Source organism: Orcinus orca, chromosome 3, assembly GCF_937001465.1.
Source record: "Orcinus orca chromosome 3, mOrcOrc1.1, whole genome shotgun sequence".
Classification (NCBI taxonomy): Eukaryota; Metazoa; Chordata; class Mammalia; order Artiodactyla; family Delphinidae; genus Orcinus; species Orcinus orca.
Genome location: NC_064561.1, coordinates 59,246,757 through 59,263,651, shown reverse-complemented (window position 1 = coordinate 59,263,651; position 16,895 = coordinate 59,246,757). Strand labels below are relative to the sequence as shown.

At 42.0% G+C, this 16,895-nt stretch overlaps 1 protein-coding gene across 9 annotated transcripts in view; it reads left to right on the top strand.

Moving 5' to 3' along the window:
- Nucleotides 1-16,895, top strand: part of HMGXB3 (HMG-box containing 3) — an 83,470-nt gene that overhangs the window by 13,604 nt on the left and 52,971 nt on the right. For 7 of the 9 annotated variants that reach the window (XM_033406767.2, XM_033406776.2, XM_033406773.2 and 4 more), the window contains 6 exons: nucleotides 1,968-2,099; nucleotides 6,210-6,628; nucleotides 9,349-9,524; nucleotides 9,662-9,759; nucleotides 11,947-12,045; nucleotides 13,598-13,747. In XM_033406767.2, the coding sequence (XP_033262658.1) occupies nucleotides 1,968-2,099; nucleotides 6,210-6,628; nucleotides 9,349-9,524; nucleotides 9,662-9,759; nucleotides 11,947-12,045; nucleotides 13,598-13,747 (1,074 nt within the window). The remainder of the gene's footprint in view (nucleotides 1-1,967; nucleotides 2,100-6,209; nucleotides 6,629-9,348; nucleotides 9,525-9,661; nucleotides 9,760-11,946; nucleotides 12,046-13,597; nucleotides 13,748-16,895) is intronic. The other 2 variants (XM_033406769.2, XM_033406768.2) reach the window with 2 other exon arrangements.

Here is a 16,895-nt window from a genome sequence, read left to right as displayed (position 1 = left end):
TTTATCTCTGGCAGTATTCTTGCCTATGAAATCTACTTAGTTCTGATATCAACCTTTCTTTTGATTATTGTTATTAGCAAGGTATATCTTTTTCCATCCTTTGACCTGTTTGTACCTTTGTATTTCTACCGTACCTTTTTTGGTAGGCAGCATATAGTTTGGCTCTAAGAGCAAGACCTATCTGATGATCTCTGCCTTTTAATTATAGTATTTAGGCTGTATGTATTTGATGTGATTATTAATGTGGTTTGGTTTAAATCAGTCCTCTTACTATTTGTTGTTATTGTTTTGGTCCTATCTGTTTTGTTGTACTTTCTTTTGAAATAATTAAGTATATTTTATGAATCCATTCTATCTCCTTTGTTGGCCTATGAGCTATTAACTTTGTCTTGGTTATTGTATTGGCTTCTTTTAGGATTAATAATACATAGCTTTAACTTGTCACAATCTGTCTTATCCTCTAAAACCCCTGCTGTGGATAAACAATACTTTCTTCAATAAGAAAGTTGTAATAAACTAATTATTTTTCCTGAGCCTTTCCTGTTCTGGAAATTTGTATTCTTTCATGGTTTAATAAGTGTCAGCCAAGCTCTTCTAGAAATACTTAAGAAGGCAGCATCAGCCTTGAATGCTAGCATTATTTCCTGAAGTCATTTCTATAAGTTGCTGTTCAGGAGTATTTCCAAATTCATGGTAATTTATTTATAGCACTAACTTTGCTCTGAGGGTGTATTCAGAATGAATATTCCATGTGGGGCCACAGTCTGAGAAAAGATAAGATATAATGTTTTACCCATTAATAATAGTCTCACAGACTTTTTGCTCCTCAGGATATATCCATTAAGCAGAAAGGGCAGGTGATTTTGCAGAAGAGGAAACCAAGGGCCCAAGAGCTAAGATGACTTACCCCCAGCTCATTCAGTATGTCAGTGACAAAATTGGAACCCAAACCCTGGTCTCTTTCCTTGGTGCCACACAACTTCACACTCATCTTTGACCTGCTATCACTGTCATAATCACCTTTTCCTTAGGTGTTCTGGCCAGAGGTAGCCTAGAGGCAGCTTGGTGTTTCCCAAGGGAAGTTTTTGCTTTCTGGCCAGGCTAGGGAGGTTGGGATTAGTAGCTGAGTAAACCATAAGCGACAGAACAAATCTGACAGGGAAGTGTTTTCTTTCCAGCATTAATCAAGAAATGGAGTGTGGCTAATTTCTATTTGTAGCTGAAATGTAATACATTCTGTTCAAAGGGAAATCATCGGAGATGGTGCAAGCCAGTGACTGAATATATTTGTACGCAGATGATCAAATTCTGTGGAATGTCAGAGGACCTGGTTTCAACTGGAGTTCCCTCTCATTATTTTAGCGACTGGACTGTTTTTGTTTTATATCTTTGAACCGTAGGTCCTAGGTTCTCTGATTTTTAACTAACAAGAATGAAGAAGCAAATTCTTTGAAGTATTGAGAGCCAGAGGGTGCAGCAGGATGCATGGAAGCAATCTTGACCAGGAATCAATAAGATCTGTCTTCTAGGTCTAGCTCTGTCCTTGAGTCACTACATGATTTGAGGCAAAGCATTTAACTACTCTGAAGCTCAGTAGTAATAATACTTCATAGCATTGCTGAGAACATTAAATGAGATATTGGTAGAGTGTTTAGCACTGTGTGGTACTTTGCTTAATTAATTGCAACTCTTCTTACCTTTATACTTCTGGTACCTAACTCTGTAACCTTGGGCAGCTGTCTTTCATCATTTGAATTCACTTTCTCCATTTCTAAAAACTGAACTAGTTAGTTGTATCTTAGGACCTTTCCAACTCTGACCTTTTAAGATACCATGAATTGGCTAACCTTCTGCAAACTGGTATCCTCCTGGCATTGTTGTGGTTATAATGGTCATCAGGATCTGACAGAGATTAGACTGTGGTGTTGATTCTGACTTGCTCTTTTTTATTTGTTTTTTAAACACAGACTACTACGTACACCCGACGGGGCCATGGGACATGCACCAGCCCAGGCTGCTCCTTCACATATGTCACGAGGCACAAACCACCTAAGTGCCCTACCTGTGGTAACTTCCTAGGAGGGAAGTGGATCCCAAAGGTAAAGTTCATTGGCCATCACTGCTTTGGAAACCCCACAAAGTAGGCTTATTATTCCCTTTAAGAACAGATGACTTAAATTAATATTCATTTAATTTTCTGACGACACAAATAAGTCAGTTTCTTTCTTTTTAAAAAGAAAGAATAAAATGTTATCCGTAATCTCATACCATCCAAAGAAAAGCTATTGTTAAGATTTCAGTATATTTTCTTCCAGTCTTTTTCTGTGGATATACAAGTTCTCTATCTTGCCTTTTTTTCCTTTAACGTATCATGCCATTAAATATTCTTCAAAAACATTATTTTTAATTGCTTCATAGTTTTCCATGAATGACTACACCATGTTAAATCATTCATTTCTTGTTAGGGTTACATGTTTAACAATCCACCCTCCACACTGACTGCTTAGCTATTCACACGCACAGCGCACATCTCATTCCCTAGCTCAGAGTCCTTTTAGTTTCATATAGTTCCTATTAAAAGTGGAGGTCTTTAACCCGATATTCAGGTCTCCCATAGCTTAACGTTCCAGATGTATACCTCTGTCTCCAAATAAATGATGCTCAGTAAATAAATGAGCGTTAGAGCTAAGCCCCTGTGACGTTCAGTTCAGCACATGTTCGTTACCTGTTGTATGCTGACTACATGAATCATACATACTTGCCACATTTTTGATATAAATTATTTAGGGACAAAAGGACTAGAATAGTCAGGTGGTTTTATAGAGGAGATGGTTTGGAAACATCAGTAGAATTTGGGTAGATAGAAGAGGAAAGAAGGCGTTGTTTTTGTGAAAGTAGCTTAGGTTAGGATTGTGTTCGTCATGTGTTTGACTCATGGTCCAAACTCAGTTCTGTAGAGAAAACTTAAATAGCAGCATACTTAAGTTCCTTTGGGCGGTTTCCACAGAACAACTCTCAGAAAATTACTGGATGGTGACTTTTGCCCTCTGGCTGAGTGTTGGAGTTCAGGATAGCACCGATTTCGGAGGCAGAATAGGTTAATAATTAAGAATACAATTCTGGAGTCAGCTTCCTCAGTTCAAACCCTACTTCCCAAGTATTTAGCTTTGTAACCCTGGGCAAGTCATTTTATGTCTCTGTTCTTGATTTAGGCTTCCTTTCATTTGTAAATGGAAGTTAACAATAGTGCCTACCTCATTAGGGTTATTGGAGGGGTCAGATGAAATGATCCATGCGAAGTGGATGGCACATTCCTAGTGTATTAAATATTCAATCCTCAGTAGCGCTTCACTGCTTCCATTGTTGGCAGCAATATAATTAATATTAACAGCAACAGTAGAGACAATTAACATTTCAAGGGGCAGGAAGTACCTAGGGCCTTGTGGAGTTTTTAGTGTGCACTGTGAAGCCATTTCGTTTATTCCTACCCTAATTATTCTCCCAAAATGTACTTCCCCAGCTGCAGTAGGAAGATTGAATTGGATAGTTGTTGGACTCCTCCTTGGTCCTTCTTCACTGATGCACAGCAGGTCTGTCAAATGACCTTATTTCCTGTGCTTTTGCATGAAAGAGTGTAACCGATCCTGTGCCTAGTCTGCTTCAGATTCTGTTTTTACTTTGGTTTTCTTTCCCTTTTCATTTTGTCTTTTTTCCCCCTTTGATTGAATAACTTTTGAGCCATTCTCTTTTTGAGATCAAACTCATGACATGAAAACAATTTTTTTCTTAGCTACTTGTCCTGTCTTTACTTGCTAAGTCAGAATATTCTTCCCAAAGGTTTTTGCAAGAATTACCATGTAAAGAGCAGATACTGTGATTTCTAAATCTCATAGGAACAGAATACCTGAGTGTGAGAAGAAAAATGTAACAATGTAGCATCAATGCACTTAAAATTTTTAGAGATAAAGGTGACGTTGGTTATCAGCTAGCTCAACTCCCAAATTTCCAGCTAAGGAAAAAGAGATTCAGGAGAAGTGACTGGTTACATTCACATTGCTAATTATGCTGTCGCCTTTTCCACTAAACCATACTTCTCAGGCATTGCTGTGCTGTTTACCTGCAGAATCTTAAGATTTCCTGAGTTCTGATTTTTGAAAGAGCAATTATAAATAGTTTCTAAAAGCTCCAAATGTGTCCATGCCAGTCAGGAAATGACTCACCTTTTCTTATATTGTTCTGGAGTTCATACTGGCTAAAATTAGCCCAAGAAACGTGGCACAGTTCCCAGTGAGTTGGATGGAACAAAAGATGGTATATAAGGCTCAAGGTATGGTATATAGCTCAAGGCCTCATTACTGTGGGCTCTCTGATAGCAGTAATTGAGGTCTCTGGTCGAGGAACTGGTAGTATTTGCCTTCCATCTTGAAAGAAAGTGACATCTAAAAAGGGTAGGCTGAGTTAAGGAAATGTGAGATCACCAGCTGGAGTTTTTTGCTCTGATTGCTTAAATATCCAGTCTTCCTGCAAAGAATTTTTGTCTATTGCCTACTTAGTGGGCAGTGTTCTGCTCAAAGTTCTCATCTCAGGGGTTTAGTTTATCTTGTCTCCTGTTTTTCTGCTGACTCTTCCTTCTTTAGCAGTCAGTAAGCTCAGTACAGTTACTTGGAATTTTTCTTGTCCTCATGGTTTGTAATTGTGTGTTAGAATCTGAGAATGCTTTACTGGAGATTTCTTAAGGTCGTCTATATTGATTCTTAACCAGAGGCACCGTGTTGCCCAGAGGGACTTCTGAAATGTAAGGGGTTTTTGATAGTCAGTGACTGGGAGATAATACTGAAATTTAATGGCATTGGGCACAGATGCTGAATTTCCTGTGAAGTGTAGGGGGTCCTGCCCCTCCACCATGAAGAGCTGGGCCACCCAAAAGGCTATCTTGCTGCTGTTGACAAACACAGAGCTCTCTTATTCCATAATGGGAAAATGAGGAATCAGATGAAGCTTGCCTTAAGTGACATAAGCAATTAGGTTGAAGCAGAGCCTAGACAGAATGCAGCTTTTGTGTTTTGTCTCCTAGTTTATAGTGCCTTTCACTATTCACGTGGAAGGAAAAAACCTTTGAGACCTACCACAGAGATGAACACTGTTAATTTTTGTTTTTTTTTTTGGCCGTGTTGGGTCTTCGTTTCTGCGTGCAGTCTTTCTCTAGTTGCGGTGAGCGGGGGCTACTCTTCGTTGCAGTGCGCAGGCTTCTTATTGTGGTGGCTTCTCTTGTTGTGGAGTACGGGCTCTAGGCACGCAGGCTTCAGTAGTTGCAGCATGTGGGCTCAGTAGTTGTGGCATGGGGGCCCTAGAGCCCGTGGGCTCTAGCGTGCAAGCTTAGTAGTTGTGGCCCTCGGGCTTAGTTGCTCCGTGGCATGTGGGATCTTCCCAGACCAGGGATTGAACCCGTGTCCCCTGCATTGGCAGGCGGATTCCTAACCACTGCACCACCAGGGAAGTCCACTGTTAAATTTTTTTAAGTGTTCGTGTGTACATATATGTATGTAAACCTCGGGTCTGTCTGAGATAGCAGCAGCTGGTATTTTTAGTGAGTCGGAACCTTTTCTAGCATGTAATTAACGTGTGTGATCTGATTTGACCCAGTGAGAAGTTTGTGGTGTATGTGTAAATCAGCCTTACGCTGACTTTTAGGACTCAACCTGAAAAAATCTGGGAAAAAGATGAGAGTTTTCCCCAGTGGAGTTGCAAGCATTCAGTCTTTGCGACATTGTGACCACATTGTGATTAAGTGAGTCTCATAAAGGGACCACCAAGATAAACAACCTAATACTTCTAGGCCCAATATGGCAGTATATCAGCCTCTTTGTAGACATAAAGGAGAGGGCCTTGAACAATCAAAGGTCGCGGTAAAACAATGTCAGCATTTGTTCGCTGAAACCTGAAGAAACATGTCGTTAAGAAATTTATTAGAATAGGCTTATCCTAACTCGGACATTGAATGCAGTGGTGAAAGGGAACTGGAATCAGAAGAGTTAGGTTCAGGCCAGTTTTATACTTGGGACCTGAAGTCAGCCTCTTCCTTTCTCAGCCTCAGCTTCTTATATGTTGCTCATACATTATTGTTACAAGGGTCAAATGAGAGAATATTTGTAAATGTGTTGTCAACTGTAAAATGCTATATGCATGAAAGGTTTTCTTTTTTTTTCTAGGAAAAGCCAGCCAAAGTCAAAGTGGAATTGACTTCTGGAGTCTCCTCCAAAGGCTCTGTGGTTAAAAGAAATCAGCAGCCTCTCACCTCCGAGCAAAATTCTGCTAAGGAAAACTCTTCCAAACTGACTCTGGAGAACTCAGAAGCTGTAAGCCAGCTCCTAAGTATAGCTCCTCAAAGAGACGTGGGTGAGGAGAATGAGTGGGAGGAAGTGATCATCTCAGATGCCCATGTTTTGGTCAAGGAAACTCCTGGGAATCGTGGTACAGCAGTCATTAAGAAGCCAGTGGTCAAGAGTGGTGTGCAGCGTGAGGTCTCTCTGGGGACAACTGAGAATGACAGTCCTGGACTAGACGTGCCACCACCAGCTGAGGGGACCAGCACCTCCAATTCACTCCCTGCTCCTAAAAAGCCTACAGGGTAACCCAATGTGTTTATTTTTTTCCCCCTATTTTTAAAAACATTTATATATTTATTTATTTATTATTTTTTTGGCTGCGTCAGATCTTAGTTGCGGCACATTGGGATCTTCTGTTGCAGCGTGTGGGCTCTTCGTTGCTGTGAGCTGGCTTCTTTCTAGTTGTGGCGCGTGAGCTCCAGAGCGTGCAGGCTCAGTAGTTGCAGCATGCGAGCTCTCTAGTTGTGGTGCGCAGGCTCCAGAGCACGTGGGCTCTGCAGTTGTGGCATGCGGGCTCTGTAGTTGTGGTGCGTGAGCTTAGTTGCCCTGCGGCATGTGGGAATCTTAGTTCCCTGACCAGGGATCGAACCAGCATCCCCTGCATTGCAAGACGGATTCTTAACCACTGGACCACCAGGGAAGTCCCCCAATGTGTTTATATATTACAGCATTGTGTTTAGAACAGCAGCTTGCGTAGTGCCCTGTGTTTATTTTGTCCCATATCCTTACAGCATTCCTGAGAGAGATAGCAGAGCCCAATTCATGGTTTGTATTTTAGAGATACAGAAGCTGAGGCCTAGAGACATTTATTTGCCTGTCCTCCTACACTCTGCTGTCTATTCACTGCTGTCCCGTCCCTTATACATCTCTTCTTGTCAGTCTCCCTAAAGCAGTTATTACAGAGTCTTGTTGGTACAGGCTGTGGGCAATGTTACAAACCTAGTATCCAATTCTGGATATTGCATTTGAAAAGAGAAGCCTTATTAGGGCATCTTTATATAATAAAGATTCCTGTCCTGGTGGTCAGAGAACTAAATTCTGGTTGTGACTCTGTCCAGGGCTTCTGTTTGACCGTTGGCATAGTCACTTCATACCCATTTTCCCCTCTGAAAAATCTTGAGTTGGGTGTTATAAAAAAGAATCGTATCCTCAATGGCTGACCACACAGCCTGAAAAAGGTTGTGTGTAAAGCTTGCAGCCCAGTGCCTTGCAGATAGGAGAGGTCTGTAAGTGTGGGCTGTTTTTCCTCCCTTCCTTGAAGGCTTTCTCACCTTAGAGGCTTGACTGAATTCTCCATGTATGTAGCTCCTTTACAGAGGCAGCTATGGTCTTAAAATGGAAGGCTCTTTTTTGTTTATATCATTGGTTCTCAAAGGGGAGCAGTACCCCAGGGGACATTGTGGCAATGTTTGGAGACATGTTTGGTTGATACCACTGGGGAGGGAGTGCTACTGTCATCAAGTGGGTAGAGGCCACAGGATGCTGCTAAACATCCTACAATGCACAGGACAGCCTCTTGCAACAGAGAATTATTTGGCCCAAAATGTTAGTAGTGCCAAGGTTTAGAAATTCTGGTTTATATTATTACGAGTAAAAAAACTTTTATTGTTGAATAGAAAATATATTCACATAGTTCAGACTGAAAAAGTGTAAGGAATATATACTGAAACAAATCTCCTTTCAGTCCCGTCCTTGGGTGCTCCATTCCCATTTCCCAGAGACAATATTCCCAACTTTCTGTGTTTGGGGGGATAATTTTAAGTATATGCAAACAAATAGGAGTGTATGTGTGTTTATAATTAATATCGTTAAATTTTAGAAGTCAAGATGTCGAAGTATGTATGTCACGCTACCATTTGTGTAAAGAAAGGTAGGGAAAAAATACATGTGTGTACACACACATATATATATACATGTACATAGTTGACTTGAATAGACATGGACTTGAACTGCGTGGGTCCACTTACACGTGGATTTTTTTCAGTATGTATGTACTACAGTACTACATGGTGTGCAGTTGGTTGAATCTGCCAGATGTGGAACCCTGGATATGGAGGGCTGTGAAGTTATCAGTGGACTTTTGACTCTGTGGGGGTCAGTGCCCCTAATACGTGCTGTTCAAGGTCAGCTGTGTGTGTGCGTGTGTGTGTGATATATATTTTTCCCCCCACCTTTCTTTTTTTTTTTTTTTTGCAGTACATGGGCCTCTCCCATTGCGGAGCACAGGCTCCAGACGCGCAGGCTCAGCGGCCATGGGTCACAGGCCCAGCCGCTCCGCGGCATGTAGGATCTTCCCAGACCGGGGCATGAACCGGCGTCCCCCGCATCGGCAGGCAGACTCCCAACCACTGCGCCACCAGGGAAGCCCCCCCCACCTTTCTTTACACAAATGGTAGCATAACATACATACTTTGACATCTTGTCTTTTAAAATTTAACAGTATACTTTGAGATGGTTCCGTGTCCTTAGAGAATGAAGCTGTGCACTTTGGGGCAGGTGAAGCACTTTAGCAAATGTGTATTGAGGCCTTCTATGGGCAGACTTTATGCTCAACACTGGAGCTACAAAGATGAAGAAAACATGAACCTTGTTCCCCAGGGTCTCTCAGCCGCCCTCATGTGGGAGACTGATACACTTTAAATACTTGGGCTGATTAGAGGCAGATTAGATGTTATAACTACAGTAGCTATTGATATCCCTCACTGTAGGCACTGTTTTGCACTTTTTTATCTTTATAATGACCCCATGAAGTACATGTAATTGCATATTACAAACGAGGTAAACAGAAGAGTAAGATTTCTTGCCCAGGGTTACACAGCTATTTAATGGTTTAATTAATGTCTAAAGCCTGACGGTTTAACCAGGACATTATTCTAATAAAGTGATATCTGAAGATTGCACTTCGGTTTTCTTCCTCCTGGTCTGGAATTTCTAGGAGAGCTCCCTTCTTGTTTTTTTTCAGAATTGACCTGCTTATTCCTGTGCCCAGAGCCCCAGAGCTTAAAGGCAGAGCACGGGGCAAGCCCTCGTTACTGGCTGCAGCAAGACCCATGAGAGCAATTCTTCCAGCCCCAGCTAACGTGGGTCGAGGCAGCAGCATGGGACTGCCCAGGGCCAGGCAGGCCTTTCCCCTGAGTGGTAAGGTGTGGGACAGACTCGGGAGGAGGGACTCTCTAAAGGGAAGGGGACAGGAGTGGGGGTTGAGCATGGAGATGAGAGACTTAGGGAGACTCTGAATGCACTTAAGTCACCAGTCTGGCTCCTGGTTGTTTCAGATAAGACTCCCTCTGTGAGGACTTGTGGCCTGAAGCCAAGCACGCTGAAGCAGCTGGGCCAGCCCATCCAACAGCCATCTAGCACTGGTGAGGTGAAGGTAAGACCCTTTCCGCAGAGGGGGAGCCATCTGTTGGGGGGGCGGCTGACAGCTCCGAGAACAGGACTTCCATTGAGTGTCTCAAAGCCATAGGCAAAAAGCCTATTCTTAACACTGGTAGAACTGTGGGAGGAGGGTTAGCATGAATGAGTTATCTGTTTTTTAATTAGTTTCTTTTTCTGGTTATAAAAATGAATGCATGTTTTAAAATTTTTATTTAGAAATAATTAAAACAAGAAAACTTGCAAGAGTAAAAGTAGTACAAAGAGCACCCATGTACTCTTTACCTAGTTACCTATTGTTAACATATTAGCCCATTTTGCATTATCATTTGTGCTCATTTGTCTTCCCCATTGTGTGTGTGTGTGTATATATGTATGTTTAAAATACACATAATTTAAAGGTAACATGGCCTTTTACTCTTTAATGCTTCAGTGTGTATTTCCTAAGACTAGAGATATTCTGTTACTGAAACATTGATACTTTATCATTTGTATTCCAGTTTCGTCGGTTTTACCCAGTTGTGTCCTTTATAGCATTTTCTACATTAGAACAGGATCCGATCTAGGCTTATATGCTGCATTTAGTTGTCATGTCTTTTTAGAAAAAATGAATGCATGGTTGTTATAGAAAATAAAGAAAATTCAGGTAAGGCAGAAAGAAAATAAGTCTCTTCTGATCCTGCCACCCAGAAATAACTGTTATTGATGGTCTGGTGTGCGCTCATTCAGCCAAGTTCTTTCCTGCATTAGTCTGTGTTTATCTTTTAAATGTAATTTTTTAAACCTAAAAGCATGGCTCTTTCTCCATGTACTGGTTTGTAACCAGTACAGTTCATTCCATTTAATGATAGAGCTATTAAAGATTTCTCAGGTGTCAAAATTGCATGTGTTCAAGTATATTTATTATTAGATTTTTTTTTTAAGTTGTTTCGCCATTTGTGACTTGAATATGATCAAAGATCCCTAAATCAGCACTTTTGAGAGCATGGCCGTCAGTAACAAACACATTTCTACATCACAGCCCGGTAAATATATACATATATATACACATGAAAAGTTTAATGAAGCTATGCCCTTATTTTATGCAGTCATTTTTCCATTTCTTTTTCCAAAATGCTGGTTTCAGCCCATTAAGTTAATTTCACAATCCCTCAGTTTGAAATTGAAAACCCTGACATGGACCAAATTGGAATAGGAGTATCAAGTCTGCCATCTCCCTTGCCATGTGCTCTCTGTCAGGGAACTGCTTTTGTTTGATAGTTCTAAATTTGCCTCAACAAGGCTATCAGCCAGCTTCTACTTTGAAGGTTGATCTGTTTTCACCCAAATGTGGTGTCACCACTGGGTGCATGTGTGATCTTGGGGAATAGAAGGACGGTAATCGAGTCTGCTTCAGCTGCTTCCTAGATTTCCAGCCCTTAGATTCCCTTCATGTGTGTAAATTCCCAGTCTTCTGTGTAGTTTCCTTTTAATTGGCAAATTGGGTATTTGTTAAAAAGCCATAAACCCTTTTACTAGTCTTAAACCCGTTAAGTTACATGAAATCTTATGTTCTGAAAATTAACTTAAATTCATTATTACAGAATAATTATTTTTAATTTAGAATGCTTTCTTCATCTTTTCTTTTTTACATTCCATATAGAACATTTGAAAATTTTTATAGATAGTGGTAAAATGGAAAACAACCATGATCTTTCCCTCAACCTGTGACACTTCAGTGAATAATCTTTCAAACTTCTTGTTTTTTTTTTTTTTTTTGGCCGTGCCATGCAGGTTGCAGGTTGCAGGATCTTAGTTCCCTGGCCAGGGATTGAACCCAGACCCCCAGCAGTGGAAGTGTGGCGTCCTAACCACTGGACCACCAGGGAATTCCCCAGACTTCTTTATGTCAGCATAATTCAACCACATAGTTGTGTACAGAGCTATTACATTGTAAATCAGACTCATAGTGTTTCTGATATGCAGTGTTAGAAGCTGTGCAAAAGAGTGTGGGAACCCCTGGAGTTGAAAGTGACACTCAACCTTTGGTGGGCTGGTGACTGCTGACTAGCATTCCAGAGGGCTCATTTGGAGCGTAGCTCTACAAATGCCTGGGCAACTGTTTCCTCAAGCTGTTTCAGGACACAGGACCTCAGGAGTTTGACTGAGGTTCAGAAGCACTAAAATAATTTGTTTTGATCTACAGCTACCAAATGGCCCAGCCAACAGGACATCTCAGGTGAAAGTTGTAGAGGTCAAGCCTGATATGTTTCCTCCATATAAGTATAGCTGCACCGTCACACTGGTAAGTGCAGACAGGTGATGGGTTGACATAGAGGTGGTTTGATTGTGTGGTTGAGAGTGAGTAGGAGTCTGAGGTGGGTGGGGAGTGGTACTTGGGAGTGAGAGTAGGGTGAGGGCTAGATCATAGATTCTGAAGATCCTGTCAGTGGTACAGATGATAGCTACTGGGTGAATCATCTAGGTTTGCTCTTTTTCCCAGATGAGATCCATGAAGTGTAGGCCAGCTGAGACCAGGATACTTCTTTTGAGAGTAGCTGGAGATGAGAATCCAGTCTAGCTTCAACATTCAGTCTTTGGACCTTTGGACCTTTTAGCCTCAAAAGTGTGGTCTACATATAAGTTCGAGAAATGTATTTTTTTCCTCCCCAAAACAGAGTCACATTCAGTACTAGTATCTGAAAGGGTTTGAGAAGTGCTTTAGTGAAGCAACTTTTGTTTAGCCTGGTGTTCCTCACCAAGGTTTTCCCTCCCCCACTTTTATTTTTAACATAACACATGTTAACATCCCAATAAATGAATGTGTGACTCTGGGGTCGTCCTTTTGCAGGGTAAGCAGCCTGGAGCAGTGGAGTAAACACTGGGTGTCGAAAGACCTAGTCCAAAAGTGGTTCTGGCTCTGCTGCTAGCATGGCATCTAACCTTGAGCAAGGCTCTTTCCTTCTCTGGTCCTCAGTTTTCAGTCTGTAAAATACTCTGTTGGTTTAGAAAGCATGTTAGGGCTTCTCTTGCTCAACGTTCTCTAGTTTTGTTGATCCTTAAGGTACCAATCAGCCAGGTATCATTTGGCAGTTTCCCTGGATGAGTAAGATACACAGATCTTGAGAAAGCAGCTAGATTTTTAAAAATTCAGAAACTTTATTGAGCACCTGCTCTGTGCCATGCCCTGTGCTAGGATTCAGTAGCAACAAGACAGCGCATAGTATGGTGGGTCAGTGCCTCATCTGGCCTGATCCTTGGGGAGAGTGTCTCTCTTATCCTAGAGAGCTGCTCAGGCTTCTTCTTCTAAAGACCTAATTACTACCTTCTCCATGCCATCCATCCCTTCACTATCTCTTCCGTTTGGCTATGAGAGGCCACTAGGGATACCATCTGGTGGGAACTGCCCAGGACCTTCTCTTCGGCTAATTAGACTGTAGCTTGTCGTAGGAGTCTAGGTGCCAGAGGTTTGAGCTTAAATAGTCCAGAAGTCACAATTTATCTTCATTGGAGCTTGAAATCTTCGGTTCACCACAGTCTCTGGCACTCTGTTAGAACAGGCCTGTTTCACTCTGCTGATTGCCTGGACCCTGAGGGCAGTTGAATTTCTGACCTTTGAGATTCAACTCACTTGTTTCACAGATAGGGAAGGACTTGCCACAATTATTTAGGCTGTATTAAGACTGAAAGGGGATAGCTGCAGAAACAGTGTCTTGCTTCAAGGCTCTTGGAGAGTTCGTCTAAATCTGGTTTTGTGATTGCCCTCTCTGTTTTACCCACAGCAGGTCATCCTGATTCTCGGCTCTGCCCAGGTGTAAGTTGACTTGTAGAATTGAACTGCAGTCTTACTTTTTTAGGATTTGGGCCTGGCTACATCAAGAGGTCGGGGAAAGTGCAAGAATCCCTCTTGTAGCTATGTCTACACCAATCGGCATAAACCGCGGATTTGTCCCAGCTGTGGTTTTAACCTTGCCAAAGACCGGACTGAGAAAACCACCAAGGTTCTCGTGAGTTCCTTCCCCAAACACACCCCACAGCCTTGGATTGGGCTCTGTTAGCAGACCAGCTTTAGGAGAAATAAAAGGATTTCTTAGTACACAGTAGTAGTTAGCACCCGAACTGGAACCAAGTTACAGGTTCTGAACCTGGGCAAGTGCCTTCTTTCTGGGCTTCCTTGTCCTCTTTGCCAAGCTGTGGGGGCTGACCAGATACCTTGATCTCTGTGAACCTTCTAGCTCAGTGGACCAAAAGTTCATTCACGGGGGTGCCGGGGGGAAGCCAACATGGGCCTTAAAGAGGATTCTGAAGAAGAGAGGGGTGGAAGGGTTACATCCTTTCAGCTCTGAGGCTGGTGAAGGGCCTGTAAATAGAATTTTGATAAATACAGAGTGCCAACCCCAGGACATTGTAGATGAGATTACTGCTTCTCAGGTTTCTTGCAGAGCATTTGGCCAACCACAAAGCTTTACTTCTAGCAGTGTGGCAGGCCTCCTTCCTGAAGTTGGGCCAAACTGTTTGGATAGTAAACACATTCCACTTGGCTTCTTAGGGCTTGTTTTTTTTGTTGTTGTTTGTTGGTTTATTAGAACCAGGGAAAATAGGCAGTTTCAGAGGGCCTCTGAATTTCCACATGTGAATTTTTTTAAGTGAACAGAAAGATGTAGTACCTAAGGCAGGGAATAGAATGACTAGGATGAGGCTAAGAAGAGAGATCTCATTCATCCACTTTGCAGGGAAAGAGGATGGCACGCGGAACAACAGGTCAGGATCCAAGATGGAGCCTGGTTACTCCAGATCTCAGCTGTACCTCACAAGATGTGCAGGATGTGGGTGGAAGGGGAAGGCATGCCATATACTCAGGGACTAGTATGAGCAGAAGTGAAGAGGTAGGGAGTCTAGTGTTCGTTCCGTTGGGTTAGAGGAGAGAGTATGTGGGGAGGATTATGGAAAACAAGTCTTGAAAGGCATATTGGGGCCATATCATGGACGATCTTTAATGCTAAGACCTGGCAGTTTATTTTTTAGGCAGTGGGGTCACACTGAATGTTCTTGAGTCAGGGAGAGACCCAGAAGGTTATGTCAGGAGGTCAGGGAGTTTGGGAGTGGACAGGACTGAGGGGGGTGGGGACTGCCTCTAGCTAAGTTTTCTGTGCATATGGAGGGGAGGGGCTTTCTGGCAGATGAATCTCACCCCCTTGATCTTCAGGTCTGTGCTTGAGATGGTGTTCTGAGGTTATCATCTTTGTGAGAAAGGGAAGTGGAACTAAAGTAAAGGAAAAAAACACTGAGACTAGGAATTGAGAGACCTGCCTGGGAGTGACCCTAAGCTGCTCGCTTTCCCTCTCCTGAATTTTTGTTTCCCCGTCAGTAAAACAAGGCAGGCAAGGTGGATTAGATCTGGGCATTTTATTCTCAGGGCCATGAGCCCTAGAGAACACTCAGAATTGAGCTTAAAGGAGTCTGTAAACCCTTGAAATTGCATGTAAAATGGTTCCATACCTTCCATCATATTCTGTTGTCCCACACGGTGCCCTCTGCTGGCAGTGAGCTTTCCTTTTGGCTTCTCCATGTGTTTAATGTGCTCCGCTTCACGTTAAAAGCATCGACCACACCCTGTCTTTTTTTCTTCCTTCAAGAAAGTGCATGTTATTTAATAAATAGGGATGATTGTAGTGTAATATAAAGAAAACTGATTTAGATCTACAACTTACACCCCAAATGAACTCCATGTCAATTATTTGGTTATAGAAATGCAAAAAGAAAAAAAAAAAAAGTAAAGCATTAGTTACAAAAAATAAAGTTATGCTACCGTTCCCAGAATTTAAATAAAGTATGAAGAAACATTATAACATTGTATTACTCAGACATCCTTTGTTTGTTTAAACTATTTCCTTAAGTCAGTTTCCCAGAGTAAAACTGTTGGTGCACACACACACAACACACATTTTCGTGGTTCTTGATAGGTGTTGAGAATCAAATTCAGAGCACATGTTTTTGACAAATATGAGAATACATATTTCTAGACAGAATTAAACAAAATATCTGAACTAAAGCCCATCTAGAACATCATACATTCTGTAATTACAGCAGATGAAATTAGAAATAACCTGTGTCCACCATTGAAATAAAATAAATTATAACATATATTTATAACTAAATATTAAGATGTTGCATAAAAAGATAAATATAAAGATTAGTCTGCAAAATGGAAATGGTTTATGATCTAATAAGTGAAAAAATTTAGATGGTATGGGTAGTTTGATTAGAACTCTGTAGAAATGTGGATATAAAGGTTCTAAGGAAGCATAGAGAAATAGAAAATATTGACCACACCCTGTCTTGACTCTCTGTTAGCTCCCTGTGAGACCGAGATTACTTGTAGGACAGGTGTGTCTGTTACCCCCATACTACTACTTTTTTTTTTTTTTTTTTTTGTGGTACGTGGGCCTCTCACTGTTGGGGCCTCTCCTGTTGCGGAGCACAGGCTCCGGACGCGCAGGCTCAGCGGCCATGGCTCACGGGCCCAGCCGCTCTGCGGCATGTGGGATCTTCCCGGACCGGGGCACGAACCTGTGTCCCCTGCATCTGCCGGCGGACTCTCAACCACTGCGCCACCAGGGAAGCCCCGATACTACTACTTTTTATTTCCCCCACTGGCCGCGTGGTTTGTGGGATCTTAGTTCCCAAACCAGGGATTGAACCTGGGCCCTCAGCTGTGAGAGCGAGGAGCCCTAACCACTGGACCACCCAGGGAATTCCCAGCTCCCATACTTCTAATGCTGGAGCTTACATATATAATGTGTCAGTCCATGATTATGGAATGGAATTGAGTTCTGTGTAGGTAGATGGCTCTGAACATTACTTTTTCCTGTTTCGTTGTAGCTGTTGATGTGACTTACAGTGTGAAAATGGATGTTGGTCTCTAGATCTGGAATGATGAGGTGACTTAACTTTCCAGGTTAGACAGGAGTTATCTAGGCACCTTTTGCCAATTGGTTTCAAATCCCACTCTTATTATATTCTTCTATCTTGGGCTAACTGGTAGCTGCTTACCACCATGACCCTCATCTTCAGACATTCCCTCACCTTCTAATTCTCTAAATTTTGGAGAAGCAAAATATAATTTTTGTTTTCCACAAAATAAAACACTGGTCA